At 38.7% G+C, this 19,741-nt stretch overlaps 1 protein-coding gene across 5 annotated transcripts in view; it reads right to left on the bottom strand.

The window, feature by feature from the left end:
• The window catches only part of LOC306842958 (rho GTPase-activating protein 42-like), a 111,663-nt gene that overhangs the window by 54,874 nt on the left and 37,048 nt on the right, over nt 1-19,741 (bottom strand). For 4 of the 5 annotated variants that reach the window (XM_079374186.1, XM_079374187.1, XM_079374188.1 and 1 more), the window contains exon 3: nt 15,098-15,159. In XM_079374186.1, the coding sequence (XP_079230312.1) occupies nt 15,098-15,159 (62 nt within the window). Of the gene's footprint in view, nt 1-15,097; nt 15,160-17,527; nt 17,587-19,741 lie in introns of those variants that run through there. The other variant, XM_079374190.1, reaches the window with a different exon arrangement.

Below are 19,741 nucleotides of genomic sequence, written 5' to 3'. Positions count from 1 at the left end.
GTGTAAAGACTTTATCCATAAAGCTGTGTTCTCTCTGTTTATTTTATTTAGCTGTGAGAGGCATGCGGTGTCTTTTCTTCAAAGACACATTTGTCTTAGTTACAGTAAACTCAAATAAACCTCACTGCTGTCTGGTTCTAGCTGTGGGGCAGTGATTTCGTCTCGAGTCCCGGAGTCACAGTAGAGTACAGTCCATGTGTGTCTCACCATAAATGCCCTCTTGAGTCCCATTAACAAACTCTGTAAACCTTGGAAACAATCACTTCTTTTCTGTCTCTCTTCCCTCCCTGTCGTCACGCTCGATGTGACATTCCATAAGACTGGCCTCAGCGCACTGCGTACCCACACTACACAACACAATCACAGCGAGGATAAACAAAAGCACTAGGAGATTGGACAACTCACCACATCTAGCCTAAACCAGGTCATGGTTTGCATGAACTTCGAATTAGCACTTTACTGGAATTTTGGTGGTCGATCTTATATTTTTTTTCAATTTTCTTCCCATGACAATTAAGCATATTTTCCATTCCAAATTCTCATTACTGCTCTAAAATTAAAAAAATTAAATATGATTTAAACTGTAAATTAGGAGAGACATTTTTTCTAACCACAAACAAGCAAGAGCTAGATACTTAACATATACTCATTAAATTTCTCACTCTGCATTTCATGTAATTAAGAATATTTAAATAAATAAATAGATACATTAATATAAAATAATCTATATACGGTAGTGTTTGGTGCCTTTAAATACAGTATAACAATTCATATACACATACACTACTGTTCAAAATTTTAGAATCTTTAAGATTTTTTTTATGCTAACCAAAGCTGCATTTATTTGATCAAACATACAGTAAAAACAGTAAGACTGTGAGCTATTAAAAGAATTTTAAGTAACTGATTTCTATTGTTTATATTTTAACCAAACTATTTTTATTATTTGATGACTAGAAAGTCCAAAAGAACAGCATTTATTTGAAATATGAATCTTTTGTAACATTCTAAAAATCTTTACTATCACAACTGATCAATTTACTGCATCTTTGCTGAATAAAAGTATTAATTTCTTTAAAAAATAGATTTTGAATATTAGAGTTAAATAGAAGTACAATAATATTACAAATGTTAGCAGCAAAAACTGTTTTCAACATTGATAATAATAAGAGCTGTTTCTTGATCAACAGCTGGTGGATTGTATGTGGCTTTGTTTCTTCAGTAGAACACAAACAAAGATTTTTAACTCAAACTAGACCATTGACAAACTCAAATGGAACATTGCCACTCCTAATTGAGATTGTAGATAGATTATTACTACTACAATGACTAAATTTACAATGTTTTTAATTTGTCCTGCTACTGGTGTCTCTACTGAATGCATTTTCCCTCGATTTTCCCTATTAATTATAACCATTCAACATTACAGTACAATTGAAAGTAATTTAAACGCAATTTCAAATAAAACTGAAATTATAAACGCATTTTCAAATAAACGCAATTTCAAATAAAATTGAAATTATAAACGCAACACTTTTGTTTTTGCCCCCATTTTTCCTGAGCTGAACTCAAAGATCTAAGACTTTTTCTATGTACAGAAAAGGCCTATTTCTCTCAAATATTGTTCACAAATCTGCCTAAATTTGTGTTAGTGAGCACTTCTCCTTTGCCAAGATAATCCATCCACCTCACAGGTGTGGCATATCAAGATGCTGATTAGACAGCATGATTATTGCACAGGTGTGCCTTAGGCTGGCCACAATAAAAGGCCACTCTAAAATATGCAGTTTTATCACACAGCACAATGCCACAGATGTTTTGAGGGAGCGTGCAATTGGCATGCTGACTGCAGGAATGTCCACCTGAGCCATTGTCCGTGAATTGAATATTCATTTCTCTACCATAAGCTGTCTCCAAGGGGCGTTTCACAGAATTTGGCAGTACATCCAACTGGCCTCACAACCGCAGACCACGTGTAACCACACCAGCCCAGGACCTCCACATCCAGCATCTTCACCTCCAAGATCGTCTGAGACCAGCCTCCCACAACAATCGGTTTGCATAACTAAAGAATGTCTGCACAAACTGTCAGAAACTGTCACAGGGAAGCTCATCTGCATGCTCGTCGTCCTCATCGGGGTCTCGACCTGACTGCAGTTCGTCGTCGTAACCGACTTGGAGTGGGCAAATGCTCACATTCGATGGCCTCTGGCACTTTGGAGAGGTGTTCTCTTCACGGATGAATCCCGGTTTTCACTGTACAGGGCAGATGGCAGACAGCGTGTATGGCGTCGTGTGGGTGAACGGTTTGCTTATGTCAACGTTGTGGATTGATTGGCCCATGGTGGCGGTGGGGTTATGGTATGGACAGGCGTCTGTTATGGACAACGAACACAGGTGCATTTTATTGATGGCATTTTGAATGCACAGAGATACCGTGACGAGATCCTGAGGCCCATTGATGTTCCATTCATCCACGACCATCATCTCGTGTTGCAGCATGATAATGCACGGCCACATGTTGCAAGGATCTGCACACAATTCCTGGAAGCTGAAAACATCCCAGTTCCTGCATGGCCAGCACACTCACCGGACATGTCACCAATTGAGCATGTTTGAGATGCTCTGGATCGGCGTATACGACAGCGTGTTCCAGTTCCTGCCAATATCCAGCAACTTCGCACAGCCATTGAAGAGGAGTGGACAACCTGATCAACCTGAGATGTGTTGCACTGCGTGAGGAAAATGGTGGTCACGGACCCCCCCAGTACAGTAAAACTGCACATTTTAGAGTGGCCTTTTAATGTGGCCAGCCTAAGGCACACCTGTACAATAATCATGCTGTCTAATCAGCATCTTGATATACCACACCTGTGAGGTGGATGGATTATCTCGGCAAAGGAGAAGTGCTCACTAACACAGATTTAGACAGATTTGTGAACAATATTTGAGAAAAATAGGCCTTTTGTGTACATAGAAAAAGTCTTAGATCTTTGAGTTCAGCTCATGAAAAATGGGGGCAAAAACAAAAGTGTTGAGTTTATAATTTTGTTTAGTGTATATAACAACTTAATTTAGGTGATTTTAAAACACAAACTATAAATTGTATATGCATAAACTATACAGAATACTCTTTATTCAAGCTATAAAAGTTAATCAGCGACTAGAAAAGTCCAATGATTTCTCCTTTTCTTTTGTTCTTTGATTTACATCAATGACAGACTTCAGCAGGTTTCACTTTAAATCAGCGCTGTCTCTTTAAAACCTGATGCACATGACGCGGATCCAACACATATTTGATTTTCTCCGAACTCTTTACTGTCATTTAAGACTTTAGAACTAATTTAAAACTACGTTTACGAGGTAACTCGCCAAAACTGCACATTTTCACATAATTTTGTGTGTTTTCGTCCACTAAAATGCTACTGGTGTGCGTACAGCTGAACGTGCAGCCATTCAAACTATACTTCAAAGCACCGTTCGTAACTGCCACATTCTCGGGTTATGAAGGATAAAGAAGGGAAAATTTAATCTTCCAAAATGAAGCAGCAAAATCGTCTCAGCTAAAAGTTATTAGAACCATGTCTAGGGACAAGCTGGCCATCACACTGCTCTGACCTTATCAGTCCGTTAGTATCCTATTATTTGATTCGCTCTTGTCGCTTATGACAGAACAGCTAATCACGATGATCTTGTCTTTGGAAAATATTATTTTATTCGCTTATGTCAGAATGTAACGATTCATTCCAATGGAGGCGAGCGTAGTGATGAACACAAGTGCAGTTTATTTACAAAGATGAATTCCAACAAACATAATCCGAGACTTGACTTGACCAGACTTGATTTGGCATGGACAAACTAGACTCACCGACAGCAGGTTACAACATCCGTACACGACAGGGAACAATGACAACAAGATGGCTACTTATAACAGACAATGAGAGTCACATTACATGAATAAACCAATGGGAAACAAGACACATGTCTAAGACAACCAATGAGAACATGACACAATGAACAAGAGAACCAATTGCATGAATATATGAGGGCAAGGGAAGCATGAAACAAACAGGCAGAAAGAGAAATATTTTTGTGTGTGTGTGTATTATCTGGGAGGTAGTTGGCCCACACTCCAGTATAGTAGGTGGCGGTAATGCGCCTTAACGCTGGATGCCGACTGCCATTAAACAACAAAGAAGAAGAAACAAACAGGAACTGTGACTAAACTTCAAAATAAAAGACGTGAGAACATGAAACCAAACCCAAAACAGACCTTACACAGAAACAGTGGATCTCTTTAAAAACTGGCTGTTGTTTTCACTAGATTGCATTGTTATATTTCTTAAAAGTTGTACCTGCCAACTGGCGACTGACACTGTTACATGTCGATGCCAATTATACCACCACATAGCAGCTTCTTATCGCTTGGTGTCTTTTCTATTTTGGGTTGTTGATTGATTCCAGATGTGACTAGGGGACGTGGGGGGTTGGGGGGCCGAGGATTTTGTTTCAATTTCTAGTTTGTGAAAGCACATGCTCGCAACGACGCTGAGGAAAAGTTATTTGGAATACTGGGTTTATTTGTGAATTCTCTCAACCATCCATTCATTCTAGATTTCATTCATATCACGTCAAAAAAGAATTTGGGAGTGGTGTTACAATGCTGCAACAGTGCCAGTGGTTGCCAGGGTGTTACTATGCAATTATCAAAGTGTTCTAAACGGTTTAGAAGGTTGATATGGGGTTGTTATAATGTTTTGGTGGGATGTGAGTGCATGCTTTTTTGTTTGACAGAGTTTTCTAGCTGGACAGTTGCAAGGGCATTGCTATGTGATGTTACATGCCAATGTCGATTTTTACTCGCATTTGGCGCTTGGCAAGTGTTAATTTTAGGCCCTGGGTCGAACTAACCCTTTAATGCACTTCTGATGAAAATAACATGCTGATTGATGATATAGATAGATAGATAGATAGATAGATAGATAGATAGATAGATAGATAGATAGATAGATAGATAGATAGATAGATAGATAGATAGATAGATAGATAGATAGATAGATAGATAGATAGATAGATAGATTTTATTTTTCTTTTGATCCTGAGATGAAATATGGCACCTTTGCATCAGATTTACTCCAGCTTTAGCACTTGATTGCACTCACTGAAACTCAGATGAACTTCTATATAGCTGCATGTCAAACCTAAGCTCACAAAAAGAGTGCCTTTGAATGCAAATCACGTCAAATTGAAGCTTAATGTGAGAGTGTAATAAGCTGAGTGGTTTAGGGCAGAATGTAAGCATAAACTCAAGATTACATGAATGAACACAGCTGAGGGCCTGTCTTCTTAATAGCTTTAATGCAAGACGGGATGTAAAAGTGTGCTTTGAGCCATCTAAAACACAAAAGGAACAGTGTCAAGCAAGTGAGGAAATTACTAAACAGGGTGCGGGCTGAAGATAACCACACCTGGCTAGACTGACAAAAAGGGAACCGAATTTCACTGCTTTCACAACATTATCGGCTCTGAGGACAGATTTGTTCTGGAACAGCTTCAAGAGGATTTCCCTAAAGGATATGATCACCTTTAAAAAAGCACCACAACATCAGGCCCCTGGCCTCTGAATGCCATCAGAACTCAGCGGCCTTGAACAATCTCCAACCATGCAGAGCACAAAATGCTTTCTCTCTCTTTCACACACACAAGCTTTCCATCTCTCTTTCTGCTGAGAAGGCTTGCTGTCTTACACCGGGGGAATTAAACCAGACTTCTCTTTAAAACGGTGGAATTTGATAAGTCTGTGCACTTGGGTGGCTGACACACACACACACTCACACGGATACCAATTTCTTCTGTGGCTTTGAGCCAAGCAAACCATCATGATGGTAATAAAACCTTCATGCCGGTCCAGCGCCAATAACTCAACTTCACCGTACAAACCGTTCCAAAATTTCCTTGAATTAGTACTGGCACCAAAATATATATTTCTGTTAATAAACCACTAAAAAAGGAAGTGGCACTAATTTGATACACATGTATCTATGAGGCAGTGAGCGAAAGCAGCCTCTTATCGCTTGGTGTCTTTTCTATTTTGGGTTGTTGATTGACTCCAGATGTGACTAGGGGACGTGGGGGGCCGAGGATTTTGTTTCAAATTCTAGTTTGTGAAAGCACATGCTTGCAACGCCGCTGAGTAAATTTTATCTGGAATGCTGGGTTTGCTTTGAGTTTATTTGTGAATTCCCTCAACCATCCATTCATTCTAGATTTCATTCATATCACGTCAAAAAAGAATTTGGGAGTGGTGTTACAGTGCTGCAACAGTGCCAGTGGTTGCCAGGGTGTTACTATGCAATTACCAAAGTGTTCTAAATGGTTTAGAAGGTTGATATGGGGTTGTTATGATGTTTTGGTGGGATGTGAGTGCATGCTTTTTTGTTTGATAGAGTTTTCTAGCTGGACAGTTGCAAGGGCATTGCTACGTGGTTTCCAGGGTGTTCTGGGTTGTTGCTAGGCTATTCTGGATGGTTACTAAAGACCCATGATATATCCACTGCAAAGTTCCTTTTTGTTAGTTACGGCACTCCAGGGTACTCATGTTTTTTACTTGTGTTTGACCTCGATGGACTGAATGATGAAATGAACCTCTCCGTAGATTCGTGCTATAGAATATTCTGAGTGGCTGGTAAGATGTCGCTAGATGATTTCAAAGGAGTTCTAATGTGGCTCCCTAATGTGGTGCTATGCTTTTGCTAGAATGTTCTAGGAGGTTGTAAAGATGTCGCTAATTGGTTATTAAGGTAGTGTTATGTTTTTTCTTCAGTGCTCTGGCTGGCTGCTAAGACGTTGTAAGGTTTCAAGGAAGTTTCCCAAAAGCATCATTAGATATGGTCGCAAGTTCTGTCAAACTCTTATTTCTAATGAAGGAACTTGTGACCATAGTTGCTTTTGGGAAAACCACCCTTGGGTGGTTGTTAAGGCATTGCTAGTTTGGTCTATGTGGTTATTTAGATGTTGCTAGGTGGTTGATATGGCACTGACAGGTGGTTTCTAAGGGGTTCAGGGGCCAGTTGCATAAACATAGCCACGATGTTAAGACGGTGTCTTAAGAACTAGTTTGTCCAACTAGTAGTTGGTCAGGAGGTAATCAGTCTTACTTTTCAGATTCAAATTCGACCAATCTACCTTTTTCTAACTGAATTTAAAAAGATACAACCAGTCTTGACTAGTCTAAGCAGTTTATGTATCCGGCCACTGGGTGGCTGATTAAATTTAGCTAGATGGCTGCTATGCTGTTCTGGGGTGCGTTTCCCAAAAGCATCGTTAGCTAACTATGGTCGTTAGTTCTATTGAACTCTATTGGTAATGATGGAACTTGCGACTATAGTTGCTTTTGGGAAATGCATCCCTGGGTGGTTGGTAAGGGTGCTTGTCTCTAGATATAGCATGAGGCCCCTACTTAAATGTAAATGATTATTATATTTTGGACAGTCAAGATTCTATTTAGAGATTTGTATGTTAGATATGGTAAGATTCACCGATTTGCATCGGTGCATCTGCATAGAAGTTAACGATGCATATTGCATTGAATCGCATTGTGTTGAATCGAAATTGACTCACACTGCATCATAATAGGTATCTCATCGCATTGGTAGCTACTTCATATGTATCTTGAATTTGGGCCCTCAGGGATTTTCTGGACTCCGGTTCAATGTAAATGATGATTATACTTCTGGCAGTTATTATTATGTGTTTAGAGAGCTGTCTTCATGTATTTGTGCATGTCATAGGTGCAGACCATATGTGTCATAGGTACAGATGTGATTTGTTGAATTGAAGACTGACAGCTTAAAATCTGAAACAGCATTTAGCATTCTGATCTCCACAAGACGGAAATACTAATGAAGACATGGACAGATAATCACAATTCTTCTCTCATTGGCACATGTCAATAGGTCAGCATTATTGACAGCATTACTGCATCACAAGGGCCTGGCTTCAGTCCCACTCGACTGAAGAGAACTGACGTTTGTATGTATATACGGCTGCCTAGGATTCAGTCTGACAGCAGAGTGCTCTATGTTCCATGACTGATTGGGCTCAGGAGATCAAGAGTGCACTAGCAACTCTACCATGGAAAATATTTGGAAAATCTCCTTCCTCCCTAACTCATATTCCTCTGTTCAAAAATTTAAGACACAAGGTGCTGCTAGATTGAGTAATGAAAGCACTTGAAATGTCCTTTTCTTCCAGGTTGTGCTTTAATCACAAAAGTATCCCCTAAAAAAGCGCACAGCAGCCATTCCGTCCTATTAAAAAGGCTGTCTTGCAGACCAAGGTGATGAAACACTAAGCTGCAGACAACATGAAAAGCAATGTGAATAAACTGAGTAAAGTGGAAAGTTTCACTGACTTCTAGCTACATTCCACGTGGTTTCTCATTAACCACGGCTGGCCCTGGATTACGGGATGTCTGATTAAGCGGTGAGCAAAGTCAATCGTCGAAAACAAAGAATGGACAGGAGCAGCGAGCCGCACAACGTAAACAAAGATAATGGCTCTGTTTCAAAACCTAGCCTTGCTGTCTACCACCTACGTACAGCTGCCTTCAACATCATCCTAAATGAAATGTAACCTCAAAAGATTTGCAATGCTCAACCTAGGCAGCAACTCACAAATGTTTTGGCCGATTTATTTATTTGCAAATTATGGTGGAAAATAAGTATTTGGTCAATAACAAAAGTTCATCTCAATACTTTGTTATATACCCTTTGTTGGCAATGACAGAGGTCAAACGTTTTCTGTAAGTCTTCACAAGGTTTTCACACACTGTTGCTGGTATTTTGGCCCATTCCTCCATGCAGATCTCCTCTAGAGCAGTGATGTTTTGGGGCTGTCGCTGGGAAACACGGACTTTCAACTCCCTCCAAAGATTTTCTATGGGGTTGAGATCTGGAGACTGGCTAGGCCACTCCAGGACCTTGAAATGCTTCTTACAAAGCCACTCCTTCGTTGCCGGGCGGGGAGTTTGGGATCATTGTTATGCTGAAAGACCCAGCCACGTTTCATCTTCAATGCCCTTGCTGATGGAAGGAGGTTTTCACTCAAAATCTCACGATACATGGCCCCATTCATTCTTTCCTTTACACGGATCAGTCGTCCTGGGCCCTTTGCAGAAAAACAGCCCCAAAGCATGATGTTTCCACCCCCATGCTTCACAGTAGGTATGGTGTTCTTTGGATGCATCTCAGCATTCTTTCTCCTCCAAACACGACGAGTTGAGTTTTTACCAAAAAGTTATATTTTGGTTTCATCCGACCATATGACATTCTCCCAATGCTCTTCTGGATCATCCAAATGCTCTCTGGCAAACTTCAGACGGGCCCGGACATGTACTGGCTTAAGCAGGGGGACACGTCTGGCACTGCAGGATTTGAGTCCCTGGCGGCATAGTGTGTTACTGATGGTAGCCTTTGTTACTTTGGTCCCAGCTCTCTGCAGGTCATTCACTAGGTCCCCCCGTGTGGTTCTGGGATTTTTGTTCATCGTTCTTGTGATCATTTTGACCCCACGGGGTGAGAACTTGCGTGGAGCCCCAGATCGAGGGAGATTATCAGTGGTCTTGTATGTCTTCCATTTTCTAATAATTGCTCCCACAGTTGATTTCTTCACACCAAGCTGTTTGCCTATTGCAGATTCAGTCTTCCCAGCCTGGTGCAGGTCTACAATTTTGTTTCTGGTGTCCTTCGACCAGTGGCGATTTCTTTAAGACTGCAAGGGAAGCTCAGCTTCCCCTATAATGTCAAAAAATTAATGGTCAAACATGTACTATTGTGTTAACATTTTATTGATTAAAAATGCGTTAGAACACGTTAATCTCGAAGACGAGTTCGTTCAGAATCAGCTACATATAGCAGGTAACTCGATTTCCTTCTCATATAGTCCCGTAGCAGTGTATTTTCCTGTTGAAGCCCAGCGTCCATTGACTTCAATGGGGCTGCTTTGAACAGTTTTTTTCAGTGCTTCAAAACTAGACGGTCATTGGATAAATGCTGCGATTATGTCCCGCCCCCGGACGCTCAGCGTCTCTGGGGGTGAATGGAGGAGTGGGCGGGGCTGGACTCTGGGCTTCTGCGTGATGATTGGAGGGTTTGTCGAAAGACTGCATCTCCTTTTGATTGACAGCGATTGTGTCCTATAAGAAGTCGTTGATGCTGAAGCCATTCGAGCCAGTGTTGCCAATTTAGCGACTTTTCAGACCACCCTAGTGACTTTTCAGACCACCCTAGCGACCTTTTTCCCCAAAAGTGACTAGCGACAAATCTAGCGACTTCTTTAACAAACCTTAGCGAGTCTCTGTGATCGCTGGTACTGCCGCAACGGCGCGAGGTCAGCGCGCACGCACCTCTTTCTCTGTTCAGTGAGCGGCTGAGAGGAGCAGCGTGTTCAGTTCAAATAGATATTATGTTGCTTCTCTAATTTTACATGCAAATATAGCCGAAATCACAGCACAGGAATTGTCTTGTCTTATCTTGTGTGTATTATTTGATTTCATCAGACGACGGCTCGATTATAAATTAGGATTTTTGTGCAGACTAACTTCTTGGGAGGGAGAGCTGGTTATGTATTCTTAAAGGGCTGCGTTTCAGTCGCTATTTCATATTTATCCCGTTGACTGACAACATAAACAGTAAAATATATAAAGGAGAACAGTTTTATTGAGAATTTGGCTGCATTAAAATACAGTATGAGCACAGAGAGACAAACAAATGTAAAAGGCAATATGACGCGATGACGTAATTAATATGCTAATTAGCGCATGACGGCATCTGGCGACATTTAGCGACTTTTCAAACTGGCTTTAGCTACTTTCCATCGAAAGAAGTTGGCAACACTGATTCGAGCTCAGTCCCATAGTGGATTTTGCAAGTGTAGTCAAAAGACAAACTGCTGCAACCTATTTCTTGATATTTGCTTGGCAAAATTGCTGGCCAATTTTCATTATACATTTCACACAATTATACACCACATTCCTTGTTTCAGTTTAACCTAATTCCCACATTTCCTCCGTCGAGTTTAATGTTTTTTTTAGATTGTTTGTTCATTCATTCATTCATACAGTAGGCCAGGCGGTGAACTAGCCAGCTAGCAAACTGCACACGATGGCAGAATTTACGTATAAATAAATGGACAATTTTTATGATGTAGGCCGAAAATGAGCTTCCCCTCTTTGAAAGACTAGTTCATAGTTGAAGTGTACCTATGATGAAAATTACAGGCCTCTCTCATCTTTTTAAGTGGGAGAACTTGCACAATTGGTGGCTGACTAAATACTTTTTTGCCTAACATATACATATATATCTGTATATTCAATATTAAGAACACAAACTTCAAAACTTATATATATATATATATATATGCAGGTTCCGAAAACATTTCACATGCTTTTGTGTGACTGTACCTTTAAACCTCCCCATTTGATATTCGTTTAACCTCATTGCTGTCTAGGATAAAGATAATAAAGATATCTCATTTGTGATATTTTCTGTCCTGTGGGCTTCCTCCCAGACTAAATCTTCTGAGTTTCTTCTTTGCAAAGAATGTCTTTGCAGCAAACTATGCATGAAGACTGCTAAAAAGAGATTAGATGTTTAAGATGAACGAGAGGAAAATGAAATCAAATCCACTGAGGCTGCTTTCATCAAAAGTGTTTTGTTCTCAATAAAACTAATGTGTCTGACTGTGTGAGACCACACAAATGAGTTTATTCCAGCCATAAATCCATAAATTATGCATTTAGGAGTAAAGTAATAAAATGTATATTTTAAAGGTCCCTTTTTTTATAATATTCACCCTATTACTCACTGTCTGAAATGAAACAGACTTTGCTTTTCTCCTTATATATGGAGATCAGAGAGCAGGGGTCGCAGTATATAAATGAACCTCAGAGTGGCATTCGAGACAGAGATACACTTCTGGAAAAACAACAACATAGGTCACGAAAACAAACCATTAGACATTTTTATCAAACTTCCTTTATCTTCTGACTCCAAACATTTCACAGGAACCAAACATTAATGCTCCCAGTTGGGATCAATTACAAACACACAAAGGCCTACATAAACTCTGTTTCAAAATATATGAGCTTTCATGCTGTCTACCAAGGCAACATTCTAACTGTTATCTAACCTCTTAAGTGACAGATTATAACACTGTTTAAAAGCAAAAAGATATGATTTCTTATGCAGTGTATGAATCAACTTCATTTCAAAGCTTGATGTTAGCAAGTCGCTAAGCTAACAACACATTCTAGTTAGCTCTAAATAGTCCATTTTAAATTAGATTGAGCTATTATCAGAGTTTACATTGGCACTGAAAGAGAGTACAATTATAATCTCTAAGGACATTTTTCATCCTGATGCATTCTGGGATTGCCTTTCCTTCCCCCTCACAACGACCTCTCTTCTCTGGTGACGTGTGCACCGAGCGGGGCAATATGACTTCCCCTCCAGAAACTACTTGCATGAAATCGTACCAATTAGCAAATAACATTTCAATGATCCAATCAGTTCACAATATCAACTTTTTTTTGTTGAAAACGCAGTTTACGCTCATGTCGCAATAGGGAAGAAAAGAGAAGTTACACTTGCAACTTACGTTTCAGTTTTAGCAAAATCTCGTCATTTCAAATGGAATTCATGTGATTGGACATTTCACATGAGGACAAAAGATTTCACCACGGGTTCAAGCTGGTTATGTCGATACACTGTACTGAGTATGATCCACAGAAAGCTGCCTGGTTTGAAAGTGATTTCTGTGTGAGCTGTTCTTCCTAGATCGCTATACTATTGACAGTAGGTGATGTACTTCTTGGCTGCTAAATTCCACCAAAATCTCATGAATGTAATGAGGTTTCTTAAAAAGGTAGCATGATTTTGCTGTCTATTTTTTGGAACATGCTGAGTGCACTACCTTATGTGGTCTTGGTAGGAAAATTAAGAATGAGAGATGGAACAACATTTGTTTCTCATTTCTCATTTCAAAAGAAATCCACACAACTGGGAATTTCGCATGAGGGCAAAGGTTCACCCACGCAGATTTTGCATCGAGTTCAAGTTGGTCACATGAATTGATGGACCTTTTTGCCCACAAAAATTTGCTAATGTGACCACATCTATCTTCAAAAGGTAATGTTGCTGTCTATCTGGTCTCGGTAGGAAGCAGGGAGTCAGTGTCCAACAATGTCCTTTGGGGGGCCGACTGAGACTCCATAGCAAATCTGCACAATGGGTCCAGAATCCCTAGCGACGCCACAAAGTAGAAAGATATAGAATGAAAGGTGGAGCTACAGCACAGCTCGGCCTGAATTTGTATTTGTCTGAAACTGAATGTTGCTAAAGACTGCATGCATCCCTGATGTATTAGTCTTACCATTTAGTTAGGTAGTTTAAAGGTTTAAATGAGCAGCTGGTAACTGTGTGATAATCACACACATCATTAAAGCACCATTTAAGTGAGCTATTAAGCATTTTGTATTATTCTCACGTCTTTGTGGTTACGTTTTAAGGACATTTGTCTAAATGAGGCTGCATCTTGCTGGAAGTGTTTGCTATTTTAACGTTTAATTTAACAGGAAGGACAATAACGGAAAATAAGGCCCAAGGGCTGCCCGCACCAATGACTTCATGCAAACTACTGAACCTTTGGTGTCAAACTACAGTGGAAGGGTTCATATTCCCAGAACTGTACAACATATTACTGGAACTGTACGTGATATCCGCCGGATGTCATTGCAAGTCGTGACGAGTGACCACACACGTCAAACATGTTAACCATACCATCTCTTCTGGATGTCACTGACACATCTGCTCTGAAACACACACACACACCCGCAGAAACCAGACACAATGTACGGCCAAGTCTAGCGTGCAACGTGGTTATGGTTTGTGGCTGGTTTTACCATGATCCTTGCCATGATCTACGCTGAAAAATTGTTGCAGAAACAAATTGCACTCAGAAATTTCTAGTAAATTTCACAAATAATTACAAAAAAATGGCGAGTAGCACACTAAACTAAAGGTGAAAATTTGAAGCAGAAAAACTCAAATAGTGTTTTCTTGAAAAACATGATACAATAATATTCAAAAAATTATTTTACAGTGTACTTGTCTACTTTAATACGCTGAATAAAATTACACAGCTCTTGGGCCACTTCATTCGGTTTAATCCCTCTTATATAATGACTGTATAATTGACTGTTTGATTTCCTGTACTGGTCTGTTTTTTCTTACAAAATATCATTTTTTATTTGGTAAAGTAGCCGTGTAAAAGCAAGATAACGCACCGTTAACTGGTCATTACCACAAAATAAACCCCAACAGGGTGATTAAACATTATTTATCTGAGAGATTCATTCTTGCTCAGACTTGCTGTTTTACCAATCAGAGTTAAAAAAGCAGGCTTTGTTTGTTTACTTGCTTCCTCATTATCAGCTCAGCTAATCATGAGGATTTTATGGGGTGTTAATTTGATAACAGAAACAACAACAACAATACTTTCTTCGAACCTCTGGATAGTAGCAGAGTACCACAACAGCGCTTTTTTGTTAAGGATAGTCCCTTAAAAAAGCACTGTGGTACCATGGTGGAGCACCTAATAATAAGATGATCATGGTATGGTATGGTATACAACTTAAGTTACAATTATGGAATTTTGTTTGGTTTGAATACTAACAAAATATCAAGTGGCTTTTGCATACAAATACTTCTTATTTTATTTAACTTAGTATTATTATTATTTTTTTTGTGGATGTTGGTACTGCACGATTACCAAATTCATGTATCATGGCCATCCAAAGTACTTACAACAATACCGTGGTAGTACATTTCCTGGATAAGGCATGTTTAATAGAAACAAAATAATGGTATTAGTAGGAATACGTTCAAAACAATGCAAATCCTGGTGCTTGGTCATAGGTTTGATGCCAAGACAATGCATGAACATGGAATTTCATTGGTACCTAATACCCAAGAAACCAATGATGGCGGGGAAAACAATGTTGTATTGCTATGGTATCAGAACCAAAAAAAGTACTTACCAGTCGCCTTCTCTCCTCTTCCATGGTGTTCAGCAACTGGGAAAACTCTTTGAAGGACTGAGCTGGAGAAGAAAAATAGAGTTATTAATCCATTTGCATTTGCTGGTTAAAGTTCAGACTTATAATAATAACTTGATTCATGCGGGTCAATAGAAATGCTGTTAAGTAAATGCTGTTAGCATTGATTTATTGCCACAGCTACTTATATAAATGATTCAGCATTTAATAAAAATGCAGAATGAACAATGGACCCCATTTTTTTTTTTTTTTTTAAATCAATATGGAACAGTTAAGAATGACCTTCCTCCACTTTTGGTCACATAAAAGGTATGAAATATCTATGTTCAATAATTTATCCACAACAGACAGAGCACTTAAAGGCTTTTAGGTGCTGCTGATAGACTTCAGGTGCTAAAGTTTAATGTAAAATGAAAATTCAGTATAGTTCAGGCTACATACTTTTACATTTGTTGTCATCCAAGAAATCGTCTGAAAACACCATGTGAATAAACAGTGTGGAGCGGAAGGAAGGAAGGAAGGAAGGAAGGAAGGAAGGAAGGAAGGAAGGAAGGAAGGAAGGAAGGAAGGAAGGAAGGAAGGAAGGAAGGAAGGAAGGAAGGAAGGAAGGAAGGAAGACAGACAGACAGACAGACAGACAGACAGACAGACAGACAGACAGACAGACAGACAGACAGCAATACTAATATGTATGTTTTATTGTTTTCATTTTCAAATGGTAAAACATCAAACTTTTATTTTGATGGGCTGCTGGCAAAAAAAGCACTGCTGGTTTTAGAATGAAGCTTGGGTCTGTGTTCATGTCCACACATACAGCATATTATCAGTGTCTCAGAACGGCTCGATTCACAGTAAATGAACCAAGCCATTCTCAGACACTGAAACACTGTCTCATGAATTACATGTGTAAATGCCACACTTGAATCTGATAAAACATATTTAAATAAATAGGAGTCTGTGTGATTTGACAATCACACTAACCCACACAGCAATATTAATTTTATTTCAATATAGGCTATATCAGGGTTCCTCAGATCTTACCCTGGAGGTCCAATCTGTCGCAGAGTTTAGCTCCAACCCTTATCAAACTCACCTACCTGTGATTTTCTAATGATCTTGAAGACTCCGATTAGCATGTTCAGGTGTGTTTGATTAGGGTTAGAGCTAAACTCTGCAGGAATGGTCCAGATTTGAGGATCCCTGGGCTATATCATGCAGTAAGTCCAAGAGCCTCCAAAAAAGGGAACTTGTAAAACATCTGCTGCAATATAATGAAATACTTATGATTTAAATGTCAGAATATAAGCCTATCAATAATTGGCTGTCAGAGGAGAAAGATGTGTTTTGCTGTCAGATAGTGTAGTTACGGCTTCTACCAGCAAGCAGTGGCAGCTCGTCGGGGGAGGCACAGCTTCCCCAAAATTTTGAGATGAAAATGGGAGGAGGACTATTTAATGTTAATAAAATTCACAATTCATTTCAGTTCATGTCTCAGAATGTGTATTTTTTGTTTGTAATTTCACAGCTGTAATAACATAACATATGAAGTTGGAAAGCGCCACTTTTCTATCGCAAATGTGCTGAATCTGCTGATGTATTACAACCGCTAAGTGATAGAGAAGGGGAGGAGGAGGCCAGGGGAGAGCTGAGCTCTCGTGCCTCTGTTGGTAAAAAAAAATAGCCAATCACCATTGAGTTTTTGGCTCAAGGTCTGCATTTAAAGTCACACCAGAGGTGTACAGCTGGGATCAGGATTTGGCTTTCTGCAGACCAGTCAAGTTCTTCCACACTGACTGAATCAATCATGTCTTTTTGAACCGTGCCTTATACACCGAGGCACTGTCATGTTAGAATAGAAAAGGGTCCTGTCCAAACTGTTGCTATAAAATTAGAAGCACACAATTCCCTAGAATATCATTATATGCTTTAACATTAAGATTTGTACTCATAGAAATTACTAAAATAGTCAAACATGTTCATTAGAAGGGGGTGACCCAATACTTTTGGCAATATAGTGTATGTACATGCTACTGAACTCTCTCTCTCTCCCTCTCTCTCTCTATATATATATATATATATGTATATGTAAGTAAGAAAAAGAATAACCGATGGATGTTTAGAAATAGACTATAATGAAGTCTTCCATCTATCATTCCCATAACTCTGAATGTTAAAGTTATAATTCACACAAAAATAAAACTCTGGAATATAGTGCTCAACTTATGAAATCCTTTTATGGTGCTTTATTTGTCATGTATCTGTACCATGACGGCCAGTCAATACCTTGACCCCTTCATAGCATATAAATGACAAAATTACATTTTTAAATGAAGTGTTCTTGAGTTTGAATAACAAGACCATTGCGTTTAGTGCTTCACTAAGAAACTTCAGATTTTTCAATATAAAACCCACCATCATCCAGCATTGGCACTATCCTCTTTCTCTTGCTGTAACACAATGGCAGCTTGTGATTGCTCAGAAAGGTGTCTGTGAGCCACTGATGGCTTCCTCACTTCATTTAAACAGGCTGTGGATGAGGGACAGCTGCTGTCTCTGCCTGGATGGACTTTACCTCTGTTTGAGCTTGGACACTTGGTCAAGTTCAGCTTGCCAACTCTATAAACACAATTATCAAACCATCAGTCCAGATAGCCTGTCCACTCTCTTTGTGTCCATTTACGCTCCTTGGCTTTTAGCAACAATGGACAGCTGAATGCAAGACTGCCATGTCCCAGAAGACTCCAAAAACACCACTGATGCCAGACACGCATACAAAACGCTCACTGTTAGGGCTGAGACAATGTTATTTTTCAAGCATTTCTTTTGATGATTAAGTAAAGAGGACCTATTAAATGTAATATGCAATAAACAAACAAACAACCAACCAAATAAATAAATACTTTAGAATTTTTACAATGTAAAAATAGATGAAACAGCATTATTTACCTATATATTATATCTTAAGATTGTAATACATAGAAAATGCCACGCATGCTTTAGCACAACAATGTAAACAAATGTAGTCAATGAAATGGACAACGTGAACTGATTCACAGAAATGAACCAAACACACCAACTTTAAAAACAAGGAATGATTGTGAAACCCGTTTAATGACACAGTCTTTAGGGAACTTTAAAAATAAAAAAAAAGCCAATTAAAAAGTTCCTTAAACATGGCAATATTCACAGTTATGATTGATTGATTGATTAACTGGTTGATTGATGGATTTATTTTATTATTATTTATTTTTGGTTACAAAAATGGTCAATTATTTCATAAATTTCCCATCCCTACTCTCTCTCTCTCTGTGTGTGTGTGTGTGTGCGCGCGTGTGTTCATGTGTATGTATTTACCAATAGTTTTGGTGACAAAAAAATTTTTTTTAAGCGAAAATGAAAATTAAAAAAAAGAAAAAGATTGATTGATTGAAAAATAATTGATTGATTTTTGATTAATTTAATTTTTTTTGTTACAAAAACTGTCAATTAATATTTCATATATTTCCTATCCATACTCACTGTTTATGTGTTCATGTTTATGTACTTACCAATAGTTTTGGTGACAAAACTGACCCCAATTAGATCCTACATTTGCATTTTTTGTTATGTTTTTAATTTTTTTTTATGAAAATTCAAATTGAACAAAAAACAAAAAGAGACAGACAGACAGACAGACAGACAGACAGACAGACAGACAGACAGACAGACAGACAGACAGACAGACAGACAGACAGATAGATAGATAGATAGATAGATAGATAGACAGACAGATAGACAGACAGATAGACAGACAGATAGACAGATAGATAGATAGATAGATAGATAGATAGATAGATAGACAGACAGATAGACAGACAGATAGACAGATAGATAGATAGATAGATAGATAGATAGATAGATAGATAGATAGATAGATAGTGTTGTATGTATTAGTTTGTATTTATTTATCCATTCATTCATTTATTCAAATATTTTCAAATCAGATAAAAACCTTCCTTTGGGGACATTTATTAATGCCTTCATGTGGAATTTAGAAAAAAAGTTAAATGTTAAAATGATATAAATAAAAAAAAACAAACAAACAAATAAATTAGAGTTGTACTCAGAGAAACAAATTGTGTATTATTTATCAGATACAGTTATTGCAAGAATGAGAAACTGCGAAAAGATAAAAAGATGAGAACAGAAAACGAGAGGGAGAGAGTGAGAGAGATTTGATGTGGAAGATAAGAGCAGAAGCTGTGGATAAATGTCTCTGTTGAACTATATGAGGTACTTAAGGCAGGATGTAGCGGCTAAAAGGGGTTAGAGCGTATGTATCATTCACAGGTTAATAGAGAGAATGACAGAAGTGATGAGTCATTCTGTGAAATGGGCTTTTGGCTCAGGACTGAAGAGATCTGACGTACATACATTTGAGAAGGACTGATGAGAGAGGCAGACAAGGAATCGCCCTCTCATTTAAAAACCCCTAATGCACTATCCATAAATCAAGACCGGTCGCACACGACTGTGCTTCAAAACCTCATGAAATCACTTGAGAAGTATTTTTATTTGCAATATTTTCTATTGAAACAGGAAGCACAAGACGGTACCTTCTTTTTTTTTAAATTAATTAATGTTTTT

Source organism: Barbus barbus (genome assembly GCF_936440315.1).
Source record: "Barbus barbus genome assembly, chromosome: 23".
NCBI lineage: Eukaryota > Metazoa > Chordata > Actinopteri > Cypriniformes > Cyprinidae > Barbus > Barbus barbus.
This window is presented reverse-complemented; position numbering and strand designations above follow the sequence as displayed.